General features: G+C 38.0%; 1 protein-coding gene across 1 annotated transcript in view; it reads right to left on the bottom strand.

Moving 5' to 3' along the window:
* Nucleotides 1-20,192, bottom strand: part of TXNDC16 (thioredoxin domain containing 16) — an 83,983-nt gene extending 63,791 nt beyond the window's left edge. The window contains exons 1-5 of the mRNA XM_008566947.1: nucleotides 19,924-20,192; nucleotides 19,501-19,505; nucleotides 16,220-16,344; nucleotides 15,266-15,340; nucleotides 1,433-1,554 (exon numbers count right to left, since the gene is read on the bottom strand). Of these exons, the coding sequence (XP_008565169.1) occupies nucleotides 1,433-1,554; nucleotides 15,266-15,340; nucleotides 16,220-16,344; nucleotides 19,501-19,505; nucleotides 19,924-20,089 (493 nt within the window). The 5' untranslated portion in view covers nucleotides 20,090-20,192. The remainder of the gene's footprint in view (nucleotides 1-1,432; nucleotides 1,555-15,265; nucleotides 15,341-16,219; nucleotides 16,345-19,500; nucleotides 19,506-19,923) is intronic.
* Nucleotides 20,193-25,659: the final 5,467 nt, after the last annotated feature.

The following is a 25,659-nucleotide window of genomic DNA, read 5'->3' as shown; positions in this document are numbered from 1 at the left end:
GAAAATTCAGTCATCTCTACCTTCAATATACTACTAAAATTCAAATTTACTGCCACCTCCGCCATCATCTCTTGTCTACAGTACTGCAGCAACTTCCTAATTTTCTCCCTTATTCTATTCCTGCTCCTTCCAATCTATTCCAAACACCGAAGTCAAATTGATGCTGTTAAAATATAAACAAATCATGAAGTTCTGCTTCTGCTACGGCAGTGTAAGCCCCCTAAAGCTTATCCCTTTCACTGATTACAACTACAAACTCTGGAGAAAACACAACCACCTGAGGACCCTGAAAAGTAAATAAAAACAGATGGACTGTGTAGTATTATTTTACAACTGTGTAATGTTCAATAGCATGCCAGGTAGCCAGCAAGCTTTATGTTTATTAAAAAAAACTAAGATTTCCAATACATGCTTTTATTTCATAGAGCATGTACAGTTTTTTAAATGTCTTTAACAATATTTTATATGAACATCGTTAAGTTATAACAATTAACAAATAAAAGTCCTGAAAGCATAACTATAATCTGTTCACAAAATGTTTATAAACTTCTTTACCACAAAACTAGATATTAATTCTCAAGGTAATGCTTGATGTTTTAAAAATCAAGAAAAAAAGTCATAAACAACTAATACCAAAATAAAAAAGAAAGCTAGTCAGTGAACAATGTTTATCAAATACTAGAAACTACTATATCAGGTATCATGAGGACTATAAGAAAATCAAAATAGTAATAGCTAACACTTACAGAGCACCTACTATGTTCCAGGAATGATTTTAATTGAATAATTTAATTGAATAATTTAATCGAATGCATTTGATTCTCACAAAAACACTAAAAGGTAGGCACAATTATTTTCCTCATCTTCGAGACTAGGAAACTGCAGTTAAGTAATTTGTCCAAGGTCACACTATAAGTTACTAGTGGGGCACGGAGTCCAACCTAGGCAGTCTGGCTCCAGGGTTCTTGTTCAACCATTACATTATATTGCCCATTTATTTTACTTTTTTTCCTCCAAATTCCTGATATACTGCCCATTTAAAGAAAGATAACATAATAGTAAAAATGCTTTAAATTAATTTTAAATATTAAGACTGTGGTCAGAACCGCCTGACATCTGCACCCAGCCCAGCAATGACCAAGCTACTGCTGGAAGCCCCCTGGTCCCAACTGCAGGAATGAGAGGGGTGCCACGGGCCTCAACCACACCCTTCCTCCTTCCTCCTTCTCCCACCCTATTTCCTTCCCCCTTCCCCTGTACTCCCCGCTCCCAACTGCTCCACATCATCTTAGAATGTAAAAAAATAATATTATTAATAAACAAATAAACTTAAAAAAATAAGATTGTGGTCAGAAAATGCTGTTTAAATACTTCAACATACATGCACAAGTACAGAGGCACAGCAGAGATTAAAGTAAACATTAATAAATACCTGGAGTTCCAATGGCTCTTACGTATGAGAATACAATATTTACTTTTCCTTTCAGAGCATTTTCTATGTTCTGAAGGTCTTCCATGGTTGCAATATATTTCACTTCATTAAAAAGAAGAGCACTGAAATAAATGCAGATATAATTAGTAGAAAAATCTGATATGTACTTATTTCCATAATAGATATTTTTGTTAAAGAACCTAATCAAAAAAGAAATTTAACTCTTTTGAACAAATTATCAGTAGTAAGAAGCTAAGCATTTTAATAATACTGAATTAAAATCACTCTCCAGATTTTAATTTTAGATGGTCCCTGAGAACACCAACCAGGGACAGTTGTGAGAAATGGTTCTCATTCTCAAATTTAAGCTGTATCCCCTAACATCATCATCTAGCCAAATAATCCCTTATAGATCTCTCAGCTTTGAACGCATTTGAACCCTTCACACATCTAAACTACAGGTTTCTTTTCATGACCTAGACTTTGTCTTCCTCTCCAACCTTATCTTGTTCTACCATTCCCCATGTCTCCATCACACTCTAGACACATCTCAGGGCCTTTGCACGCACAGTTCTCTTTGCTGAAAGATATTGCCCCTGCTCCATTTCATACATCTGGTCTCAGCTTAAACATCATTGCCTCAGAGAAGCCTTCCTTGTTGGTCCTGTGTAAGTAAGCCTGTACATTTTCCTGTCATTTCATTTTCCTCTCATTACTATTTGATTCCTTTATAGTACTTATTACAATTTATAATTATTTATATATACAGATATTTATGTACTTGTTTATCCCTGCCTCTCTCACTAAACTGTTATCTCCTTGAGGCAAGAACCTTGCATATTTTATCACTGTATCTGTAATAACCTAGAATAGAGCCTAGTACACTATAGATAATCAACAAATATTTGTTGAATGAACAACAACAACAAAAAAAAGCAGGGCAAGGATTACTTATTCCCATTCTTCATTTGAAGAAATGAAAGTTCAAAACACTGAAGAGTTTACCCAAAAACAAATTTATTGAATTGAGGAGCCAGGTGTTCTCACACCTAATCCATTGATCTTTCCACTTGTCTATAATTCTTCCAGATCATTTTTCTAACGTATAAATCAGACCAACTGATAATATTTCTTCATCCCAAATTATCCCCTTTTTTTAGTTGTCTACTTCTATATAAATTCTCTGTCCCTAAAAAAGCATTCCACTTGATCCCCACATGCATATGTGTCTGTATATTTTTTGTTAGGCTAAATGTTATAGGAGTTTTAAAAGTTGTAGCAGGTCTACATACTTAAATAAGCAAAGGTTCACTCAAATACCTCCAATAAATTAGTCAAACGTAGTTTCCTCTTACAGAAAACATAGCCCTTTCCCCTAACGTAGCAGTTCTCAAACTTTTTGGTTTTAGGGTCCCTTTACACCCTTGAAAATTACTGAGGTCCTCAAAAAGCTTTCGTTTATGTAAATTATGTCTATCAATAGTTGCCAAAATAGAAATTAAAACAGGAATTTAAAATTTATTGACTAATTCTTTTAAAAATAATAAACACAACTGCATGTTAACATAAATGACACTTTTTATTTTAAAAAAACTAAATTTTCCAAAATAAAAGAGGAATTTAGTCAAAGAGTAGCACTGTCTTACATTTTTGCAAATCTCTAATATTAGCCTAAATAGGAAGCAACAACTGGATTCTCATGTCTGCTTCTGCATTTAATCTGCTGTGACATCACATGTCAAATAGCCCCTGAAAACCCCATTCACAAGAGAATGAAAGTAAAAAGGACAAATAATGTCTTGGTATTATTACAAAAATATTTTGACTTCATGAACACTCTGAAAACATTGCCCCAAACTACATTGGCTTAAATATTTACCTATTGATTACAGATCACTTTTACTTTTTAAAGGAAATGTAAAACTTAATTTATAATTCCCAGGGCCCTTTTGTTTTTAAAAGAAATATTTACTGAGTAGTATTCACTATGTGCTAGATATTTTCATGTTTTCATTTAAATCCTTAACAATATTTTTGTAATAGTGTTTATTCTAAACACACACACACACACACACACACACACACACAGAGGAAACAGTCTAAGGGACCAAGTAATCTACTCCAGATCATACTGCTAGTCACTGGTAGAGCTGAGATTCAAATCCAGGTCTTCTGACATGAAGGTCAGGACTTTTAAAATTACATTTAAATATACTCTTATATATAGGAGGCCAGGTAGAAAGGGTGGCAATTTTAAAAAGTCAAGGGAGTCTCCATGGCAATCTGGGCTATTGGCTGCTGATACATTTTGGCTGACAAGTCCAGGATTATCCTTGAGTTACTTCAGAACAGTTGGGAGGTACAATCTAGTGAACTTAACTGGACTACTACTACATACATTCTAGGTTTGGAAATAACTTTCATGCTCTAGTGTCTCCAATCTATTTGCTTCAAAAATCAAATCTCAACCTTTTTTTGCAGTAAAGACTGGCAAATATAAATTAAAAAGCCAAAACTTCTTGGTCACCTAACACACGTCAGGCATGGTAATAAGCACTTGATAAGTATGCCAATTTATCAGTTTTGGGGATGCCCAGCTCTAAACTCTCTTTTGTTCTGGGAATTCCCAGTCATCTAAGTCTTTGTAAAAGGTGATAATGTTATAAACTTGTTTTTGCAGGATCCCTGCTGCAAGGCATAGCTATATGACCCTAACTGATTCTCACTTGCCTACGATTCTGAACCAGGAGCAAGTGATGCAAAGAACCAAGGACAGTAGAGAATTATTTCGAGAAGCAATGGCAATAATAGCTTCAAAGGAAGCAGTGACAACAGTGTTAACAACACCCTGTAGAGGCAATGCAATCTGTGGCATCTAATACTCAGCAATAATGCAGCAGTTAGTCCTCTCCACACTAGTTCTGTGTCATGATTTTGACTGTAATTCAGAGCTGTACAGCCTTTGAGTCCAGTTCTCCAGCCCTTCTAGTGAGACTGAGGATTCCTACATCCACTCCAAATTCTCTTCTTCTCAAGCTGATCAGACCCAGATTCTAGGGCTTATACTAATAACCCTCAACAATGCACTCTGTCTTGTTTAATTTTCATGGCAACCATCTGTGATTGGTACTCATTAACCCCATTTTAAAGATAAGGTCATGGGGCTTAGAGAGGTTACTTTGCCTAATGTTCCAAAGCTCGTTAAGTAGTCATTATCCATGAGATAATAATAACCCAAACTAATGATATTCACAATCTAATGATCTCTGTGATTTTTCCTAATGGCTTCCTAACTTTAACATATTCTTTAATATGCTAATTTCCAGAATATGAGTATATCTAGGGATCTCAAGGATCCATTTCACAAGCATGTGCTCCTTTGCTTCAGTCCCAAAGAGAAGAGATACTGACAGAAATGGGTTAAAGGAAAAGTTTCTCTTGGGATTTTCTTGCTCTAATGATGGGGTAAAACAGCCTAGGGCTGCTCTGACTAGGGAGTTCTTCCTGCTCCAGAAAGGCTGTTCTTTACTTTAGCATGCTTTTCCTAAGAGTCTCCTATTTTGACCATTAGGTAGATACAATATATGCCCAAGAATTGAGTGGGTGTCAGGAAGAAAAGGAAATAAAGAGTCCACATGACTCTACCTTTAGAGTAGTACACCTCTTGGTCTTTCTTCAGAAAGAGACCATTTTTATATCATATTTCTGTCATTATTCAAATTCTAGAAAACCCAATAAAAAGAAAAATGTTACCTTCTAAATTACCATATCAAAATCCCCAGGACAGAGAAGGGGAGAGAGAGACAGACAGAGAGAGATATTGCTTTAATCTAAATATTGTGACTGTGCAGATTCATATATTAAAAGAAACATCCCAAAGTATTTTTAAGCATTTTCTAAATTAATACAGTTAAAAAAAAGAGGAGCTACCTCTGAAATATGAATTGAGAGTGCAAGTAATAATAAAGTTCACAAACATCAGTCTTACTCTTTGTCATATACTGCATATTCTCCCACTAGCTTATATTTCGTAAAATTCTTATCACTGGAAACAATCTTATGGGCTCCTAACATAAGAGGATTTCTGTTCCTCCCATTTTTAACCAAAAAGTAAAGCTTCCAAATTCACCATTCACCAATCCAATATTTATTGAGTACCTAATATATGTCATGCACCATGCTATGTGCACTGGTAGAAGTATAATATAAAAGTTCACAGTTTGGAGATATAACCATTAATACCTATAAACAGAACTATGAGAAATTCAAGTCCAAGACAAGTTAATTTTTTATTATAATTTCCCAGTAAAAAGTATGTCACAATCAAACAGGAACCCACCTGACAAAAGTGTGCAGGAACAAATCTGATACAAATAAAATAATGAGCAATAGTTCAACATCCATGAAGAAAGGACCAGCGTGGCCACAGTTCAGGAGTTTTAGAGGAAGACACCTCTAAAAGTAGATTTCCCCAGAGGTTCTACAGTAACATCACCGAAACACTCAATACCCAAGCTCAGCAATAACATGTTAAAGAATAAAATCTTAGCAGAAACTATGATAGTTGAAAATAATTCCTATAATATTCGAAGTTCACATTATTTTGAGCAGATTTTAAAAGGAAACAAACCTATTTTCTGACAAAATATTGTCACAAGAACATCAAGTACCACATCTTAATGAAAAGTTAATGAGATATCTCTGTTTCTTTTTGTATAATCTTTCCTTCTGCATCATTTGATGATTTTTAGGAGTCCACAATGCGTACATAAAGAAGAATAGCCCTTCTTTGCAACTGCCGCTTTGTGGAAAATATCCCCACCAACTGCCACAGCATGAACTTGCATGAACTTACTTTTTATTTCTTAACTGCAAAATGAAATTTCCTGCATGTATGTAGGGAAAAAACAACTAACATTTGTAGAGCACTGGGTAAAATGCACAACATATTTTCACATGTGTTACCTTATTTGATCTTCACAATAATCTCATGAGGCTGCAATTATAACACATAAAGATGAGGAAAACTAGCATCAGAAAAGATAAATTGCTCAGATCACACAATGGAAGATAAGGAATGGCAACTTAAACACTCAGTAAAACCTGGCTTTTTCATATATTGCACGACCTTCCAAGACACATGTTACGATTATAGTACTCAGTCTATGAACCTCCCACTTGCCTCTAACCCACTTGCCTGGGTTAGATATATGGTATTCTCAATCAACAAATAAAAATTAGTTGTTACTTTACTTTTCTAAATATTACCCTTCTTAATCTCATCTAGGAGCTGGGAAGTAAATTTTCTTCACGTAGTTAACGAACCACTCTGTTGCTTTGCATTGCTTCGCCCCCACCCCCGGATTTGTCACCCCACTTCCCCTGGGTGAAGGAGATACAAAGGATTACTCAAAGCCCATCTCTACTGAGCAGTGAGAGGCCCCAAAGTGGTTAATCTCCTGGAACCCTCAAGAGAGAGGCATTCCTTTCTTGGGAAATTAACACTGAATTGGGGTTCTCTTCCTGCATTTATTTCCCAGACCAGAAAGTTACAGGAAGAGACAAAGGTGGCCTTATAGTTTAACAGTATAGGCTGGTAACTTTCAGTGAAACAAGCCAGATGACATTTCCTATCAACAACAGTTTGATCTTAGCAAACATTCCTTCCTATAGCAATTTCTCAGTATCTTTGCAGAACAACCAGTAACTAGTCTGTCTTTGAGCCAGCAACCTGCTGTGCCACAATCCTTATCTTACAACAGAGACTTATACCCTGATGGAAATTTCCAGTCCTCCACAAGGTCAATATTTGAAACTGCAAGGCTTTGGAAAACCAGGCCCTGTGAAGTACATATGCTTTATAGTATATTCCACACCACTCAATACTACCAATTTTGACTATATACTTAGAGAAGAATTTTTGGACCATAAATCCAAACTCTCATTTTTAATTTGAACTTCATTTATTTTATAAATTGTTAATACTTTTATATGGTTCAAAACACAAAAAGTGCCAAAAAAGTTGAAGAGTAAAGAGTCAACCTATAACTTCTTCCACCCTACCCCCAGCTTCCTCATATCATTCCTGTCAACCAATATTTTCAGTTTTTGTGAAGCTTTGACATATTTATGCCATTTACATGTATACTATATACATTTATATGCCTCTGTTATAAGGCAATCTTCCTTGTACCTCTCAGTGTTCCTACACAGCTCAAGTTTCCTAAAGATGAAGTGTGGCATGAAACAAAAATGGAGAATGTCTCCTCTTCATATTTAAGCTTGTCACCTTTTCTCTAGGAGCCATCTGCTCCTATTCAAAGGATAATAAAACCTGTCTTATCTTCCCCAGAGCCAAATACTTATACTTAGGGGTACAGACCTTCCTATTCTGCTCTTACATTATAGAGAAAAAGATAAGCATTCCTTCTTCAGAGGAAAAGAGTAAGTGTGCCAGCTCCCATATAAGCTCAGAGATTCATAATTTTGAATTTGTTCTCCTTCTCCAAATCCCACTTTATGTACAGGTGTAAACATCTGACTCTCACCTTGTCACTCTGTAGAGAACTGGATGTGAAGAACTAGCATTACCATGTTACTCTGGCTGCTGTTATTGCTGTGAGGTCTGATCTCTAATTTAGAAGCCTGATGTGTGTGTCTGTGTTTGTAGATTATCTATATCTGTGTATGTGTATATATATATATATATACACACACACACACACACACACACACACACACACACATATATGAGTAAGATAACAACTCAGACACTTTAGAGTTTTGGACTTTAACACCCTCTTTCCTACATAAATGGCACTATGCTATACCCTAACTACTTGCTTTATTCACTTAATATGTCCTGGAAAATCAATGTATGAAACTTTTTTTAATTTTGGCAGCTGGCCAGTACAGGTATCAAACCGTAGACCTTGGTGTTATAAGCACCACAATCTGACCAATCGAGCTCACCAGACAGCCTGAATGTGGGAAACTTTTTTTTTTTTTTTTTATTGAATCAAAATTGATTATACATATTTTGGGGGCTCAACATTGACATATTTTGAACAAATCAATATTACAAGCATATATATTGTTACAAATCATGCTTATTCTTTGTGCCTCTTGTCCAATCTCACCCTATCCCTCTCTCCCACCCCCTCCCCCCTCTAATTACCCTAGATTTCTTCTCTCCTTTTGAAATAATAATGGTTACTCTGCTGACTTGTTGCCTAGATGTTCTGTCCAATACTGAGAGGTGTGATCAGGTCCCTCAATATTATCATAGAGCAGATGGTTCTTCTGTCACTCTGGAATGGGCTTTGTGGAGAGAGACATCCTCTTCTTTATCTCTGCTGGTGACTCTCCTTGTGTCAATGCACTCCAGTGGTTCGCAGACCATCTGCATGGTGGTTGTGGCATCTAGCCACTTTTGTGGCAGCCATGGTTATTGTGTAGGTTGTGGTGGGCCACGCACATGGAGATGATGTTTTTGGCATCCTCCTTGGTGCAGGCAGTGTGCCTGGTTGTGTGTGGGGGTCCGTTTCCTGGCTCCATCCTTTGGTCCCCGATGGGACCCGAGGTGCTGGCACGGTGTTCCTAGTTGTGGGAGGGGGGTCTGGTCCCCAGATCCAAGCCTCAAGTCCCCGGGTGGGCCCCACGGTGCTGGTGTAGCGTGCCTGGTTGAGGGGCGGGGGGACCAGTCCCCAGCTCCATCCCTCAGGTCCCCGGGCAGACCCTGAGGTGCTGGAGTGGTGTGCCTGGTTGTGGGAGGGGGGTCCAGTCCCCAGATCCATGCCTTGGGTCCCCTGGTGGCCCCCAAGATGCTACTGGTGTGCCTCGTTGTGGGAGGGGGCTCTGGTCCCTGGTTCCATGCCTCACGTCCCTGGGCAGACCCAAGGTGCTGGCAGTGTGTCTGAGGTGGAACTAATTTTTTGTGTCCTTTGCTTATTTCTAAAGTGGGGGAACTTCCTGTTGGGACTAGTACCTGAGCTGTGTGGTTGAGCTAAATTGTTGCTTTGCTGCTGCTTCCCTAGGGAAGGCTTTTTGTGCAGCACAGGTTATAATGGTTGGCTTTATAGATATTTCGGGCTCTCCAGAGACTTGGTGCACCTGGGTTGTGCAGTAACTCTGATCTGGGCCTGAGTCTTTTCATCAAACTGCCCCCCATGAAATTCTATATTCTTGACCAGTCTCCTCTGAGTGGTCCTACACTGATTGGGGTGCAGTTCAGCTGTCCTGGCTGTACCTTAGTATTCCCCTGGTAGGCCCATCTCTCCCACTGCCTGTGCTCCAAACACTTCCCGTGAGATGGGCTGTGCACCAGTCCTTTGTGATGACTCACCAGCCTGTGAGTGGCTCCATTTTTTCAGTTGTTGTGGCTCCTCACTCCTATGTGGGTCCACAGGAGCCCTATTAGTGGTTTTGCTAGCCTGGGGGCCACCAAGGCCCTCTTCTCCCCTGCCACCTACAAGCAACTCCATCCGAAGGGCACAGCTGCGGCTTTTGCTGGCTCCTGCTCCATGTGCTCAGCAGTTCCAGCCTTAAAGCAGCCATAGCACAAAATGGTCTGAGCAGCTTTTTTCTTTCTCTCATTGTGGCTTCTCCCACCTTCATGCACTCCGTAGGTCTCTCCTCCTCTTTCCCTGAGCTCCAGTAGCTCCAGCTTAGCTGTTGTTGCTTTTTTATATAGTTGTATATAGGTTGATTTCTAGGAGAGAGTGACGCTGGGGACTGTCTATTCTGCCATCTTGACCGGAACCAAGGGAAACTTTTAATAAACCAACAAGTCATTGTATTTTTAATCAATGATGTTTTAGCAATATTTTTAATATCCTACCAAAAAAAGCTACATAATTGGTCATAATGGTCCAAAATATAAAATTATTAAATAATCAGTATAAAGGTTACTGTAAGTTTATACGTGTTATGCTACTCTCAGATTTTACTAACTTAATTTTTTCTCTAATTTCATTTTTCTATCCTCTGAAATAAATTATCTAAATCCTTGATCTTCTCTGGCGACGAAGAAAGTTCAAGTATAATTGTGGATCACTGGTGTATTAGTCCATTTATGTTGCTTATAACAAAATACACGGAACTGGGTAATTTATAAGAAAATGAAATTTATTGCTTACAGTTTCTGAGGCTGGGAAGTCCAAAGTCCATCTGGTGGTGGTGACAGTGACCCAGGTGTCTCACATTGCAAGACGGTGGAAGCAGAGAGAGAGAGAGACAGACTCTCTTCTTTTAAAGCCCTCAGAAGCATGCCCCTGACCGCCATTTTTAATCCATTCACTATGGCGTGGTCCTACAATCCAATCACCTCTTCAAGGCTCCACCTTTCAATTACCATAATAGGATCTCCCACCCTCTTAACAGTTACAGTGGGGGCTAAGTTTCTAACACATAAAACTTGGGGGACACAATTCAAGCTCCAGTGAGTTTTGCAGGGATGTAATTCAATCTACCACAACTAGACTCAATCAAAACATTCTACATAAGAAACAAATTCAAATGCTTTCGGAAATAAAATAACAGCATGGGTTACATTTTTAAAAAGCAAGCCAAATAAAGCAACACAAATATTCTCAAATGTAAGTTTTCAGTTCATGAACAAGTGTTTTCAGGACAGTCCAAACATTGCCTGCAAATATTTCTTTTCCTTGATTATCAGGCCAAGTAGTAGATTTGGGTAAAAAATAACTAACAAGTTAGTTGCAATTAATATATTTTAATATGTGCGTCAGTCAATTTTTTTGTAAATAGAGGAAATGCCAGTAAATTTGGGCTTGCCTAATAAAATGCAAACTTAGAAGAATTTATATATGACTATACACATCATATATATGATATATACATATAGCTCTTACGTATATACCTAATAGCAGATGAGTGTCTTAAAAAAATGACTTCGGAATATAAACCAAAAAATAAAGAAATAATTATTTAGCTCTGGATAATGTAATTATGAAGAATTACGGGGGGGGGTGTCACAGTTTTATATATTTCTCATGCATTCTACAATAAGGATATTATTACTGCAATCTATTACAAAGTTAATATTAATCTAGTAATAGATCACAGTAAAAATATCTTTATTATTAAGTGAACTGTCATTTCTCATTATTATTAATAATATCCTTATTACTAAGTGAAATGTCATTTCTCTTATTATAATTAAGTTCTCTTATTAATAATAAGTATATTTTTACTGTGATCTATTACTAGATTAATGTCATTTCATTTAATAAGTGTAATAAGTGAAAACAAGCTGGAAAAACTAGTTTGTTTTTCAGTCTTTTTTTAAGTAATAAAAATTCTATAAGGTCAAAGGGCACAAAATTAGGCACAGAAATCAATATTGTTCATATACATGTATATATTAAACATAGGTATATATTATATCTCAAACAATATCAATATATTATATATTACATATTACAATATGTACTATTATATATTATCTATGTATATAGTACATAAAAGTATATCAGTGTATGTCTCTGTGTGTGTGTGTGTTATAAGATAATGGAAGATAATGGAAGAAAAGTACCCATTTACAACAGAAACAAAAGAGATAAAATACCCAGTAATAAATTTAAGTGTAAAGGCATATACGAAGAAAGCATTAAAACACAACTAAAGTTAAGAGAATAAGAAGACAAGCCACGGACTGGAAGAAAATATTTGCAAAATACACATATGATAAAGGACTGTTATCCAAAATATACAAAGAACTCTTAAAACTCGACAATAATAAAACAACTCAATTAAAAAATGAGCCAAAGTCCTTGACGCCTCACCAAAGAAGATGTACAGATAGCAAGTAAGTATACGAAAAGATGTTCCGCATCCTATGTCACCAGGAAAATGTAAATTAAAGTAACAATGAGAAACCACTACACACTTATTACAACAGCCAAAATATGGAACATTGACAACACCAAATGCTGGTGAGGATGTAGAGCAAGAGGAACTCCAATTTGTTGCCAGTGGAAACCCAAAATGGTATAGCCACTTTGGAAGACAGTTTGGCAGTTTCTTAAAAAGCTAACATGATCAAGATATTTCACCCCTAGGGATTTACCCAAATGAGTTGAAAACTTACATCCACAAAAAAAACCCTACACATGAATGTTTGTAGCAGCTTTATTCACAACTGCCAACACTTGGAAGCAACCAAGATGTCCTTCATGGCAAATAGATAAACAAACTCTGGTACATCTATACAATGGAATATTATCCAGTGATAAAAAGAAATGGGTTATCAAACCATGAGAAGACATAGAGAACCTTAAATACATATTGCTAAGTAAAAGAAGCCAATCTGAAAAGTCTAGAGGCTGTATCATTCCAACTGTATCACATTCTGGAAAAGGCAAAACTACAGAGACAATAAAAAGATCAGTGGTTTGGGAGGAAAGGAGGGAAGGATGAATAGATGGAACCCGGGAGATTTTTAAAGCAGTGAAACTATTCTGTATGATACAGGATATCATACAGCACTGGAAATGTGTCATTAGATATTTGTCAAAATTTATAGAATGCACAACATGAAGAGTGAACTCCAATATAAACTATGCACTTTAGTTAATAATAATGTGTCAATATTAGTTCATCAATTATAACAACTGTACCACACTAATGCAAAATGTTAATAATAGGGAAGACCATGTACAGATGAGAAAAGAGACATATGGGAATTGTCTCTATTATCTGCTCAATTTTCTGTAAATTTTACAATATTCTGTAAGTTTAAAAATGCTCTAATAAACAAATCAATTATCAACTGAAATCAGTGAACTCCTTTATAACAATGGCATAAGGGAGACCATAGTACAACTTAAAATCCAGAAGTCAAAAAGAAAAGATAAATTTGATCACATAATTTTTAAAACTACAGAATAGGGAAATTCAAAAGATAAATAACAAACTTAGGGAAAAAATCTGCACATCGTGTTTCCTTTATATGAAGAGCGCGCCTAGAAATCAAGAATAAAATTTAAAACACAATAGAAAAATGGGAAAAAGATATCAAGCAACAATTCAATCATATTTCTATGAAGAGTATGCAACTACAAAAAAGTACCAGAGAGAGAAAGAATATGCTCACCAGGCTCTGGGCATTTCAAACTGATGGTTTTCCCACACGAAAATAGGATGATAGATTGAAAGGCATTTTTCTTCCGCAGGGCAATTTGCAAGGTACAGATATGATATGGCATACTATTTGGTACAGTTCTTTAACTTAGTTCTTCAGCACTGGATTTGGTGTCAAACTTGGATTCACACTTTATGGAAAGACAATCTTGGTACCCTCCTATCCCTCAAAGAATCTTCTTTCTCTGTTTCTTCACCCTCGTTTCTGGGGCGATGATAGTCATCAGGTGTCCATTGGAAAAACAGCATGACTAGTGAGCTTTCTGAGAACAAATATCATATCTATTACTTGGACTTTTTGCTAAGCTTCATATGATCTCCACCATCAATATCGCCACCCCTCCTTGGTCCCAGGGAAGGGATTCCAAGGCAGCCCAATAGCTCTTTGGAAAAAGGCCATCTTTCACTCATTATAGTTGGCTTCATAGTCTACAGGCCTCAGGGCTCATGGTTGTCAGGAATTTCTAAAGACTTTATGTTAATATACTATTAAGACTGGAACATTTGAAAGTGTCCATTTGTAAAGTGATAACCACAACTTTTCACTGATAAGTTTAAATTTCCTGTAATTTAATTTTCCCCAATTTTTGTGAGAATTAGGTAGGAAAGGAGAAGGAAGAGGGGAGCCAATCGGAAAAGAAGATAGTCAATGTCAGCAAACATCTTTGTGGATAACAGGCTTACAATGTTAAATTGGAAAAGCCCATGTAAACTCCTGTCCTTAACAAATCATTATTTTCTAGTTCTGTCACCAAAGAGAATCCCAGACTTCATTCACAGGTAGATTGCAGGAATGGACCACAGACAGACCTAAATCCCAGGCTAAAGATTGCATGCCAGGGAACTTAAACTTAGATTCTCTCTCTCTCTCAGTAAACACTCAAGTATGTACTAGAACCATAAGAACTCTGTCTGTACTTACTTTGCAGACACAGAGCTATAAATTCCAGGAAAAAAATCAGGCTGGGTTATGAAGGAAGCCTGGTTCTTTAAAAATCCCAGTGAGAATAGCAAAGATTAACTTCTTACCTGATGCTACGGTATGAATGTTTACGTCCCCCCGAAATTCATATGTTGAAATTCTACTCCCCAAAGTGACAGTATTAGGAAGTGGGGCCTTTAGGAGATGAGTAGGGCCTGAGGGCAGAGCTCTTGTGAATGAGGTTAGTGCCCTTTCGTAAGAGACCCCAGAGAGCTCGCCCTTTCCACCACACAAGGAGACAGAGCAAAGATGACCATCTATAAACCAGGGGCTCTCGCCTGACACCAAATCTACAGACACCTCAACTTTGAACTTCCCAGCCTCCAGGACTGTGAGAAATAAACTTATATTATTTATAAGCAACCCTGTCTATGGTATTTTGTTATAGCAGCCCGAACAGACTAAGACATCTGGTGAAATCCTCACTCCACCAGTAGAATCATAAGAAATTGTGTGACCATGTGGTCTTGTTGAGTCATCTACTTTTATACAAAGTATCTACATGTATCCTTTACCATTAAATAAATTTTAGATCCTCAGTGTGAGAAGACAGACCAACATTTGTGTGAAATTGGTGCCTATATATGTAATGTTAAAACCCTAAAATATTTTAATGGATTGTGGTTGTATAAAGTGAAATCAATAAATATGTAACAATAAATAAGTGAATGGGTAACTCCTGTACTTACAAGAGAACATGAGCAACGATGGCATTCACATCAAACAAGGCATCAGTAGGGAATTCTCTGAGCAATATGTTGCCCCTATAAAAAGTTTAAAAACACGTTACAGAAATATTTCCCTAGAATCCAAGTTACCTAATATATCTGCTTAATACAGTAGGTTATAAGTTCTTTGATGTTAGAACTTGATGTTAATATAGGTTATAAGTTCTTTGATAATGTGTCTTAACCTTGCATCCTGTGTATATACCAGAGTGCTGGCTCATAAGACACTCTCAAATATCTACTGAATATACACCCAATAAATATGTTGACTTTGAAAGTTTAGGCTCCGTCCCTGGAAAAAGACTGGAAAAAAACATAAGTCCAAATAAGACTTCCTACCAACCTCCCCAACATACACACACAGATTCCCCAAATCGAGCTGGGAAGGAGATGAGTAGGAGAGAGAAAGAAGTGTCCTCCACAGTAGATCCCTGAGGAAACAGGATCTTTCCCCACTTCCTAAGCCAAATCCCAAGGGTTTAAGAAAAGGATTTAAGAATCCTCAGACAGATTAGCAGACCCAAGTGCAGAAGAATCTGTAACCTGGACATTGGCAGATCCCTCAAAAATAAAATACATTTATTTCACACCTGAATATGGACCTGACATATCTACTCAGAATACTACATTTGCTAAACGCTTATTTAACAGGCATTTGTAGTAAGAGTTTACATAAGAGTCTCTCTTAATATTCAAAACAACCCTATGAGGTATGTATTATTCCCCTCATTTTATAAATTAGAAAGCTAAAGTGCAGAGAGGTTCGGTAACAAATCCATTATTTGGACTTTCTGCTAAGCTTCATATGATCCCCACTACATACAACTTTATTCTGGCTTACTGATACTTTATATACTTGAATATTCTGGGAGCATAGCTTTAAATTTGTCCATCACACTCAAAAAAATAGTTTACCTGAATAAATATGCTTTCATCAAATCCTTTTCTTTTCCACAGTATCTTGATGTATCTTCTTTGACACAATTAACCTTTAAAAGATTACATTTAAGGCATAGAGTATATATCAAAAGGTCATGTTTCTTGATTAAGAAAACAAGAAGGAAAATTAAGCATTATAGCTAGTTTATAGGTCAAAATTGTTTTACTTTTTTTCTAATTTGTATGCTATAATTGTTCATTTATTCAAGTGTGTGATGTAACCCAGAGAAAAGAACTATATCTTCACCTAATAGTATATTTAATTAAACATAACAGTTTACATTTAATTCTATCTTTTGGAACAAGTAGGGGGTAACCAGGTAGAAAAGGAAGGACACAGTGAATGCAAGATAGAAAAGCATGAGCAAAAGCCAGGAAACATGAAAGTGAATGGAAAGTTGGAACCATGAAAGCATCTTAGCAGCTGGAACACAGGTACGGCAGATACTGCTGGTTTCCTAACCCAAAATCCATCCTCCCTTTTTATTAACAGAACTTTGCTAAAAGTAAGTGTCCTCACTAAAAGAATTTTCCAGACCTTCCCAACAGGTAGGGATGGCCAAATGGTATTAGGAGAAGTCATTAAGACATCTGGTAAGGGCCGGCCCGGTGGCGCACTGCTACAGTGCGCCGCTTGGGAGCGTGGCGGCACGCTCCCGCCGAGGGTTCAGATCCCACATACAGACCGGTTCCCGCTCACTGGCTGAGCGAGGTGCGGGCGCAACACCGAGGGTTGTGATCCCGTTGCTGGTCCCGGTCCGGTACGGGCGCGACACTGAGGGTTGCGATCCGTTGCCAGACATGAAAAAAGACCAAAAAAAAAAAAAAAAAAAAGACATCTGGTAAAATCCTCACTCCTAGGACTGGAATTCCTAGAAGGCTCTTAAAAGGGGGCTGACTTATACTACTGCACTTCTCACTTCTCAACAAAAATAGACAAGATAGCTAAAGTACCAGCAGCAATCATGGACCATAATGCATCTTTACAGAGGAAACCTCTTGCTAAGGATGGTGCAATAGAAAGAATGAACCTGAGTCCCTGATGATGTTAGAGCAGCCATACCGGATCTGGACAGCTTATAATCCAGACCCTATGTGAAAAAAATACTACGACAATCCTGGCAGCAACATAAAGTTAAAACAGAAGGCAAAAGAGCACAAAGATAGGGAGGTAGGTTAAAAGAGTATCACATTAGAATAGGTCAAAGTTTCCTGGGAACTGAAGTAAAGCTGAAAAGGACAGAGGAGATTCAAGAGACTTTTCACAAACACAATAAGTAAAACTAAGGAGAAGACTGAATGTGTACATGCAGCATGGGATAGAAGGGGAGAGGAAAGAGAAAAAGAGAATTAAGGGGTTTCTAGATGGGACAAATGAGTAGCCACCAACATAACTTGCAAAGGCTGGAAGAAGAACAGTTGTTTTATTTTCAATTTGGAAAGGTTTTTGTTTATTTTAAGATGGGTTGTTTTGGCTGTTCATATTAAGTTTAATAGAGTTTGAGGAAGCAGAATGAAAATTAGGGAAGCTACATTTGTTTAAAAACCTACAAAAGGGGAACTGACACTTAGAAAAGAATAGGGAATAGAGAATTAGAATTAAAAGTCAACGGAAAGGGCCGGCCTGGTGGCGCACTGGAGAGTGCGCGGGCGCTCCCGCCCAGGGTTTGGATCCCATGTGGAGACCAGTTCCCGCTCACTGGCTGAGCGCGGTGCGGGCGTGACACCGAGGGTTGCAAGCCCGTTGCAGGTCCCCAGTGCGGGCGTGACACCGAGGGTTGCAAGCCCGTTGCAGGTCCCCAGTGCGGGCGTGACACCGAGGGTTGCAAGCCCGTTGCAGGTCCCCAGTGCGGGCGTGACACCGAGGGTTGCAAGCCCGTTGCAGGTCCCCAGTGCGGGCGTGACACCGAGGGTTGCAAGCCCGTTGCAGGTCCCCAGTGCGGGCGTGACACCGAGGGTTGCAAGCCCGTTGCAGGTCCCCAGTGCGGGCGTGACACCGAGGGTTGCAAGCCCGTTGCAGGTCCCCAGTGCGGGCGTGACACCGAGGGTTGCAAGCCCGTTGCAGGTCCCCAGTGCGGGCGTGACACCGAGGGTTGCAAGCCCGTTGCAGGTCCCCAGTGCGGGCGTGACACCGAGGGTTGCAAGCCCGTTGCAGGTCCCCAGTGCGGGCGTGACACCGAGGGTTGCAAGCCCGTTGCAGGTCCCCAGTGCGGGCGTGACACCGAGGGTTGCAAGCCCGTTGCAGGTCCCCAGTGCGGGCGTGACACCGAGGGTTGCAAGCCCGTTGCAGGTCCCCAGTGCGGGCGTGACACCGAGGGTTGCAAGCCCGTTGCAGGTCCCCAGTGCGGGCGTGACACCGAGGGTTGCAAGCCCGTTGCAGGTCCCCAGTGCGGGCGTGACACCGAGGGTTGCAAGCCCGTTGCAGGTCCCCAGTGCGGGCGTGACACCGAGGGTTGCAAGCCCGTTGCAGGTCCCCAGTGCGGGCGTGACACCGAGGGTTGCAAGCCCGTTGCAGGTCCCCAGTGCGGGCGTGACACCGAGGGTTGCAAGCCCGTTGCAGGTCCCCAGTGCGGGCGTGACACCGAGGGTTGCAAGCCCGTTGCAGGTCCCCAGTGCGGGCGTGACACCGAGGGTTGCAAGCCCGTTGCAGGTCCCCAGTGCGGGCGTGACACCGAGGGTTGCAAGCCCGTTGCAGGTCCCCAGTGCGGGCGTGACACCGAGGGTTGCAAGCCCGTTGCAGGTCCCCAGTGCGGGCGTGACACCGAGGGTTGCAAGCCCGTTGCAGGTCCCCAGTGCGGGCGTGACACCGAGGGTTGCAAGCCCGTTGCAGGTCCCCAGTGCGGGCGTGACACCGAGGGTTGCAAGCCCGTTGCAGGTCCTACTCTTATTTCTGTTTTTATCATGATATATTTAACCTTGTAAGTTACCTTAAAACCTTCCTAAAACAGGAATATGATAAATAAATGTTTAATTTACACCTAATATTTGGCATTATTATCCCAAGTTTAATACCATATACACAATACACACATACACAAAACTTTCAAAATGAGTTTAAAATACCATTTTCAAATCACGACTATAATAAGGGAGCAAAATAGAAATGTTGATTCCCTTCACTTACTAGTTCCAATAGAATTTTTGATGCATGAAGACTAAATGATACCATTACAATTATTATCTATGTTCAGTAGTTATATTAGTTAACTCAGTGTAACTAATAATAACTAAAGCAGAACATTACACTAAAGCATTACTAATACTACATTAAAAGTTTTTAAAAACATAAAAAATATTTACATGCTAAAAATATGAGAAAGTATAGTTACAGTAATGACTAGATGAAATTCAGATGTTATATTAGTAGCTAACTCTTATTTAGTGTATACTATGGACTAGGCATATGAGCAAATTCATTTAATCCTCAGAACAAACTTACAAATCAAGTACTATTTTCTCATAATAGAAGACAAAAGCAATGCATAGAGAAGCTACATGACTTCACCAAGGTCACACTACAGGCCAAGTGGCAGAATCTGGATCCAAACCCAGGCAGGAATATTATAGTAACATCTTTACGACACATATTATTAATCCTGACAGTAAGTTCCAACTGAGCATATGATTAAACAGCACTACAAACAACACAAGAATCATATCAGAAATTTAAAAATACTTACCAGCTCGACAAAAATAAGCTAAAGAAGCTTTTCCTGGTTGCAATGTATTGAAATATTTCTGAGGACTCAGTTCTGGTAGAGAGGCTACTGTTGACTTGTAAAAAATGCCCATCATGATAAAAGAGATCCAAACTCTAAATACATTGAAGCTGGAAGACATCATCATCTGTAGTGGTATATGAGCGGATTTTGTCTGTTTTTTTTTCACTGCTGTGTTCTGTTGCCTAGGACATTACCTAGGTATTCCACAAAGTTTTGTTGAATGAATTTGTTAAGTGAATGAAGTAAAATCTACAAAAAGAAAAAGTTAAGTCATTACTTACATTATTTGGTTTTGCTAGTACTTTACTATTTTTCTCCTAGCAAAAATTTGAGAGGGGATGATATATAATGACACTGATTTAATAATCATATTGATTTCTGATATCTGCAGAAGATATCAAAGATATATGGAAAATGCTTAAGTAAGCATCTTAAGTTTCATAGATAGTTACAAGAGTATGTTGAGCTAATTGTCATTTTCAAGGTTTCTGAAATTAATTTTCAAACATTAACCAATCCATTTATTTTATTTAATTTTATTTTGTCAATATACAATGTGGTTGGTTATTGTGGCCCATTACCGAAGCCTCCCTTCCCTCTCCCTCTCCCCCCTCCCTCCCAACAACCTCATATCTGTTCGCTTGTCATAACAACTTCAAGGAATTGTTAATCCATTTTTTTTTAACTGGGCATTTTATCTTTCTTGACCTCCAGTTGATTTACAATAAATACTCAATAGTTATTTAATACCATTAACATGGGAGTGAGACATCCAAAATATGCCTACTGTCTTTTTAGTTTAAACCCCCTACAATATACCTGTTAAAATTATGGATGAATATTCCTCCTAAATATACATATTTTTTAATGCATAAGGCTTAGATTTCTTTATACTGTTTGGAAATTAACTCGTATTTTTATTCAATTCTATTTTCTGAACTCAGATTTGTTCTAGATGACCTCGTCTCACCTTTGTCCCTGATGTCCTTACTTTCATACTGTCCTCTGTATCTGCTGTCAATTCTGTCTTCCATTTTGCTACTTTTCAAATTTTTCTTGAAGAACATTTTACTAATGAAGATCATTTTACTAATGATCTATATTTTCTAAGTTGAAAATATAGTTTAGGAAAATTAGTATAATATATAAATATCATACTTCTAGAAGTAAATCTAAACAGCTAAAGGTGAGAATTTTGTCTTAATTTTTTTTTTTTTTTTGCTTCAAATAGGACCTATATATTTCAAATGCAAGATCACTATCTCAAAATAGATAGGAAAAAATACCAAAATTATTTCTATGTACTCATACACATAAGAGTAGAGGTTTTCAGTAAGGAATAAAAAGATAAAAGAAAAATTTAAGGAAAAATCATATTAAAATGGATATTTACTTTGATCATTCAATATTATGAATAAGCACATAATACCTCTCCCTAACAAGCAGGTATTCCTAAAAAAAAAAAGGAGCTATTTACTCACTGATTACTTCCTAATAATTCTGTTCATGAGAGCTAGCTTGTATCAAACTGTGAAAAAAATCTGCCATTAATTTTTTAATAATAAGTCAAGAGTTCAAAAACTCAAAGTAAAATGAGGAGAGAGAACTATGAGAGATACAAAAATGTAATTGTGATGGTATAATTAAGAGGTATCTTTGACATTAAGATTGATTATACATTATGGCCATTTTAAATTAGCCTATTTTAAGGCCAGTTTATGTGAATGGGGATGTTTTAAAATTGGTTTTTCAGTATTTTCTTTATATTCTAGAGGAAAATGCATGCATTCCCAAGGCTAAGAGAATAACTATATAAAATTCATAATTATATGAAATAACTATAACCTAATTAAACTGTAAAACATTAAGTAAAAGCACAATTGAAAGATTCAAGTATAAAATACTTTTCCTGGTCTTGAGGTTACGATTCAATTATTTTAACACTAAATTGAACACAAAAGTTAACACATTATTCTTTTCGTGTAGAATGTATTTCATAAAATGTATATGTGTCTAACCACACATCCAGTGCTTGAATACTTTCCCACTTCTTCTATCTCACTGAACAAATGAGATTAGACAGGTGAAAGTACTGTGCATTGGGCCATTTAAGAGACATTGGTGATTATTCTTTTAGAGATAAGAATTAGGTAGTAATCTCTGCAGTTTGTTCCATTTTGATAAGATTTTATTATTTTTAAAATTACATAAAGCAAAGAATACAGCATGGGTCAGCTAGAAATGGAATTTACATCTTCATAATGAAATAGACACTGAATAATATTTTAACCAAAACCATAACAACCACAGTTGAGAGGATGGGGAGACAGAAAGTAAGGGAGCATGAAGTTGAGGTGGGAAAAGGGATGAAAGAGAACTAAATCTTCATCTTCCACAATACCAAAAACCTAGTTTATTGGAAACAGGAAGGTCAATGCCAAAACGAACAGTGAGCAGTTGAAAGTAATTGCCTCTAAGGAAAAAGAAATTGGCGGGGGCGGGGGGGGGAGGAGGATGCAGTGATATAGAGGGGATTTTTGAAGCCTTATAGAATCATCTGACTAAACAGTGTACCTTTTCACTTTGATTTAAAAAGAAAGGTTATTACTTGCATGTAATCAAATCTTCCATAGCTCCTACTCATGTTAATCCGATCTACTTTGTGGGGTCATAGAAGAGTGGACATGTCACATGCATGGAAAATCAAATGAATTTGCCAAGAGACATGGGGGGGGGGGGGGGGAGGAGGATGCAGTGATATAGAGGGGATTTTTGAAGCCTTATAGAATCATCTGACTAAACAGTGTACCTTTTCACTTTGATTTAAAAAGAAAGGTTATTACTTGCATGTAATCAAATCTTCCATAGCTCCTACTCATGTTAATCCGATCTACTTTGTGGGGTCATAGAAGAGTGGACATGTCACATGCATGGAAAATCAAATGAATTTGCCAAGAGACATGCTCTCCTCATAAAAAGATCTTTAAAGAGAAGAAAATGTGGGTGGAGAAAGAGAATATCAGTGAGAACAGAATGAAAACAAAGATAAAGAAGGTACTTGGTGACCTTTTTCTCCCTCTAGTAATTAGAAAATGGAATAGAAAACGGTACTTAATGCTTCAGAAATCTAAATATCAGAACACAGTGATGAGTACTTTGGGAGAAATGTGACCTTGTTATCTTCGTGTTATAGTTCATTAGTGTAGTTCCAGTTCTCCTTACAGGTATAAGGTAGAATGACACTTAGCTCCCTCTCCCCGCAACCTCTGGTAAAGTTAGTTATGGCTACTCTGCAACTTACCATGGCAAATAAAATCTGAAGAAAAGTGGCATATGTCTCTTCTGGGCAAGTTTTAACAGCTAACGTGTGATACATCAGGCTTTATTGTCTTCTGTCACAATCACCAGAAATGCTCAAATGGTGGCTGTTCTGTCAGCATAAGCACAACAAAGAACCCCCAGTTAATGTGTAATAAGCCTATGATATAAGAAGAAATAAACCTTGTTGTTTTAAGCAACTGAGATTTGAGGGGTGCTGTGGACTGAATTGTGTACCCCAAAGTTCTTATATTACAAGCCTAATTCCCACTGTAACAGTTGAGAGTTGGAAATGCTATTATGGTAATTGAAAGGTGGGGCCTTGGAGAGGTGACTGGATTGCAAGGACTGAACCCTCCTGAATGGATTGATCCATTTTTTGAATAATGGGCGTGGTTCTGAAGGCTTTAAAAAGAGAGTGCATGAGGAACACTCTCTCTCTCTCTGCTAAGCCATTTCCTGACATGTGAGACCCCTGCATTGATGTAAAGCCACCACCAAACAAGACCCTCACCAGATGTGTTCCCTGGACTTTGGACTTCCCAGCCTCTGAAACCGTAAGCAATAAATTTCATTTTCTTATAAATAACCCAGTTCCAGGTATTTTGTTATAAGCAGCAGAAACGACTAATACAAGGGGTTACTATTGCAGCATAAGGTATTCTATCTTCACTGGCATACAAACTAAAAGTGGGATGCTGCCTTAACAAAAACCCCAAAATACTGGCTCAGGGGCCAAGCAACACAGAAACTGTCCTGGCCTACTCAACGAAACACACCAGAGACGAACTCAGCAAGTGATCTCCATTAAGGAGTGACAAAACATTTGATAAAACTGTTGCTACAAGAATTTGGAGGTGACATGTATCTAATGAATTTATAATGAATGTGTGCCTAGGTTCGTGTGGCTAATGAACTTACTTATAGGCCTGGGAGAAGAGGCTGGAAGACAGAAGATTAGTACTGTGTGAGGACTGCTGTTGGTTGTGTTTAACATGGTGTTAAAACAAAGATACACAAAAAAGAACCACCATTCAAGAGACTAGCTGTTCAAAACTTAAAACAATCATTAGGCCCCCACCCTTCTATGGTCAGTAAGCAAGCTGACAAAACTGCTCAGTCACAGAAAGAGGTCATATTCTCCAAAGTCAACTTCAAATGTGGCTGCGGATAATAAAAATGGAACTCTCACCCAGCAAAACCAAAGACCATGGAGAACTATGCTCCAGGGCATATGTGCACAATGAGAACAATTTGTTGCTGGTCTACGATCAGATAAATACAGAAAGTGAGTATAAATGTTTAGAAGCTATTACAGCAATCTCACATTGTAATTTTATGTCTGTTGAATCTAATAATCTTTAAATTGGGCTTGTGATTTTATGTTTTTTATTTCACTTTTCCTATAACTTATTTTTATCGTGTTTAACAAATATTTAAATTACATCTGATTTTTTTTTTCTTAACTGGACTGGAGAACCTAGAGAACAAAATTAGAGCCCTAGCAACATCCACCCAGAGAGATTTCAAGTATGGATTGCCACAGTCTAGAGTTATGGTGTCTTGCATTCTTCTCCTCTCCAAATGGGAACACTTATAGTTATCTATGCATTCCACACGCAGTAGGAGACAGATAAGGTGTCTAGAGACCAGCAAAGATATTACCACTACTGGATATTACTGACATCTGGAACTTCAAGCTTGACACAGTGACTGGATGGGATTTTTGGATTATCTCCACTGGGAAGAGTGAATGATGAACTGCATGAAGGAAGGAGTGTATTTGTTGACAAGGGTTAAATGTCCAAATGTTTCCAGTTCTCTACACATGTTAAAATTATACTTCCCAATTTCCTTGAGTTAGGTATGGCAATGACTTGATTTGACCAATGAAATGTACAAAGTGATATATGTAACTTCCAAAAGCTTTTAAGAGTCAGTATACATGTGTCATGAATCATGATATACTTTCTCTCCAATATGAGGACTGACAACACGCGAAATAATGACTTCTCTGTCAGCCCAAGCCCAGAAAGAGAATATAGGGCTAAGCTCCCAGATTATTCAGTACGAACATAAAATAAACTTTGTTGTTTTAAACTTCTACAGGTTTGTAATAACAGGGGTTGTTATTAACAGGGGTTGTTATCACAGTATAACCCAGCCTAGCCCTATTTGTACAGCCTAGCCCTATTGGTATATCTAGTCTTAGTAGCAGGTAAGAAGAGAGTGACTTGAACATAAAATACACAACCTAGATTTTAAAGCAGGATATTTCAAAGAATTCACAGGAAATTGACCCAATTAATATAAGAAGTAACTTTTTCTCATCCCTAAATTCTAAACAAGTATGCATGCACAGGTCATTTAAATGAT

This window comes from Galeopterus variegatus, unplaced genomic scaffold (genome assembly GCF_000696425.1).
Source record: "Galeopterus variegatus unplaced genomic scaffold, G_variegatus-3.0.2 Scaffold279, whole genome shotgun sequence".
NCBI lineage: Eukaryota > Metazoa > Chordata > Mammalia > Dermoptera > Cynocephalidae > Galeopterus > Galeopterus variegatus.
This window is presented reverse-complemented; position numbering and strand designations above follow the sequence as displayed.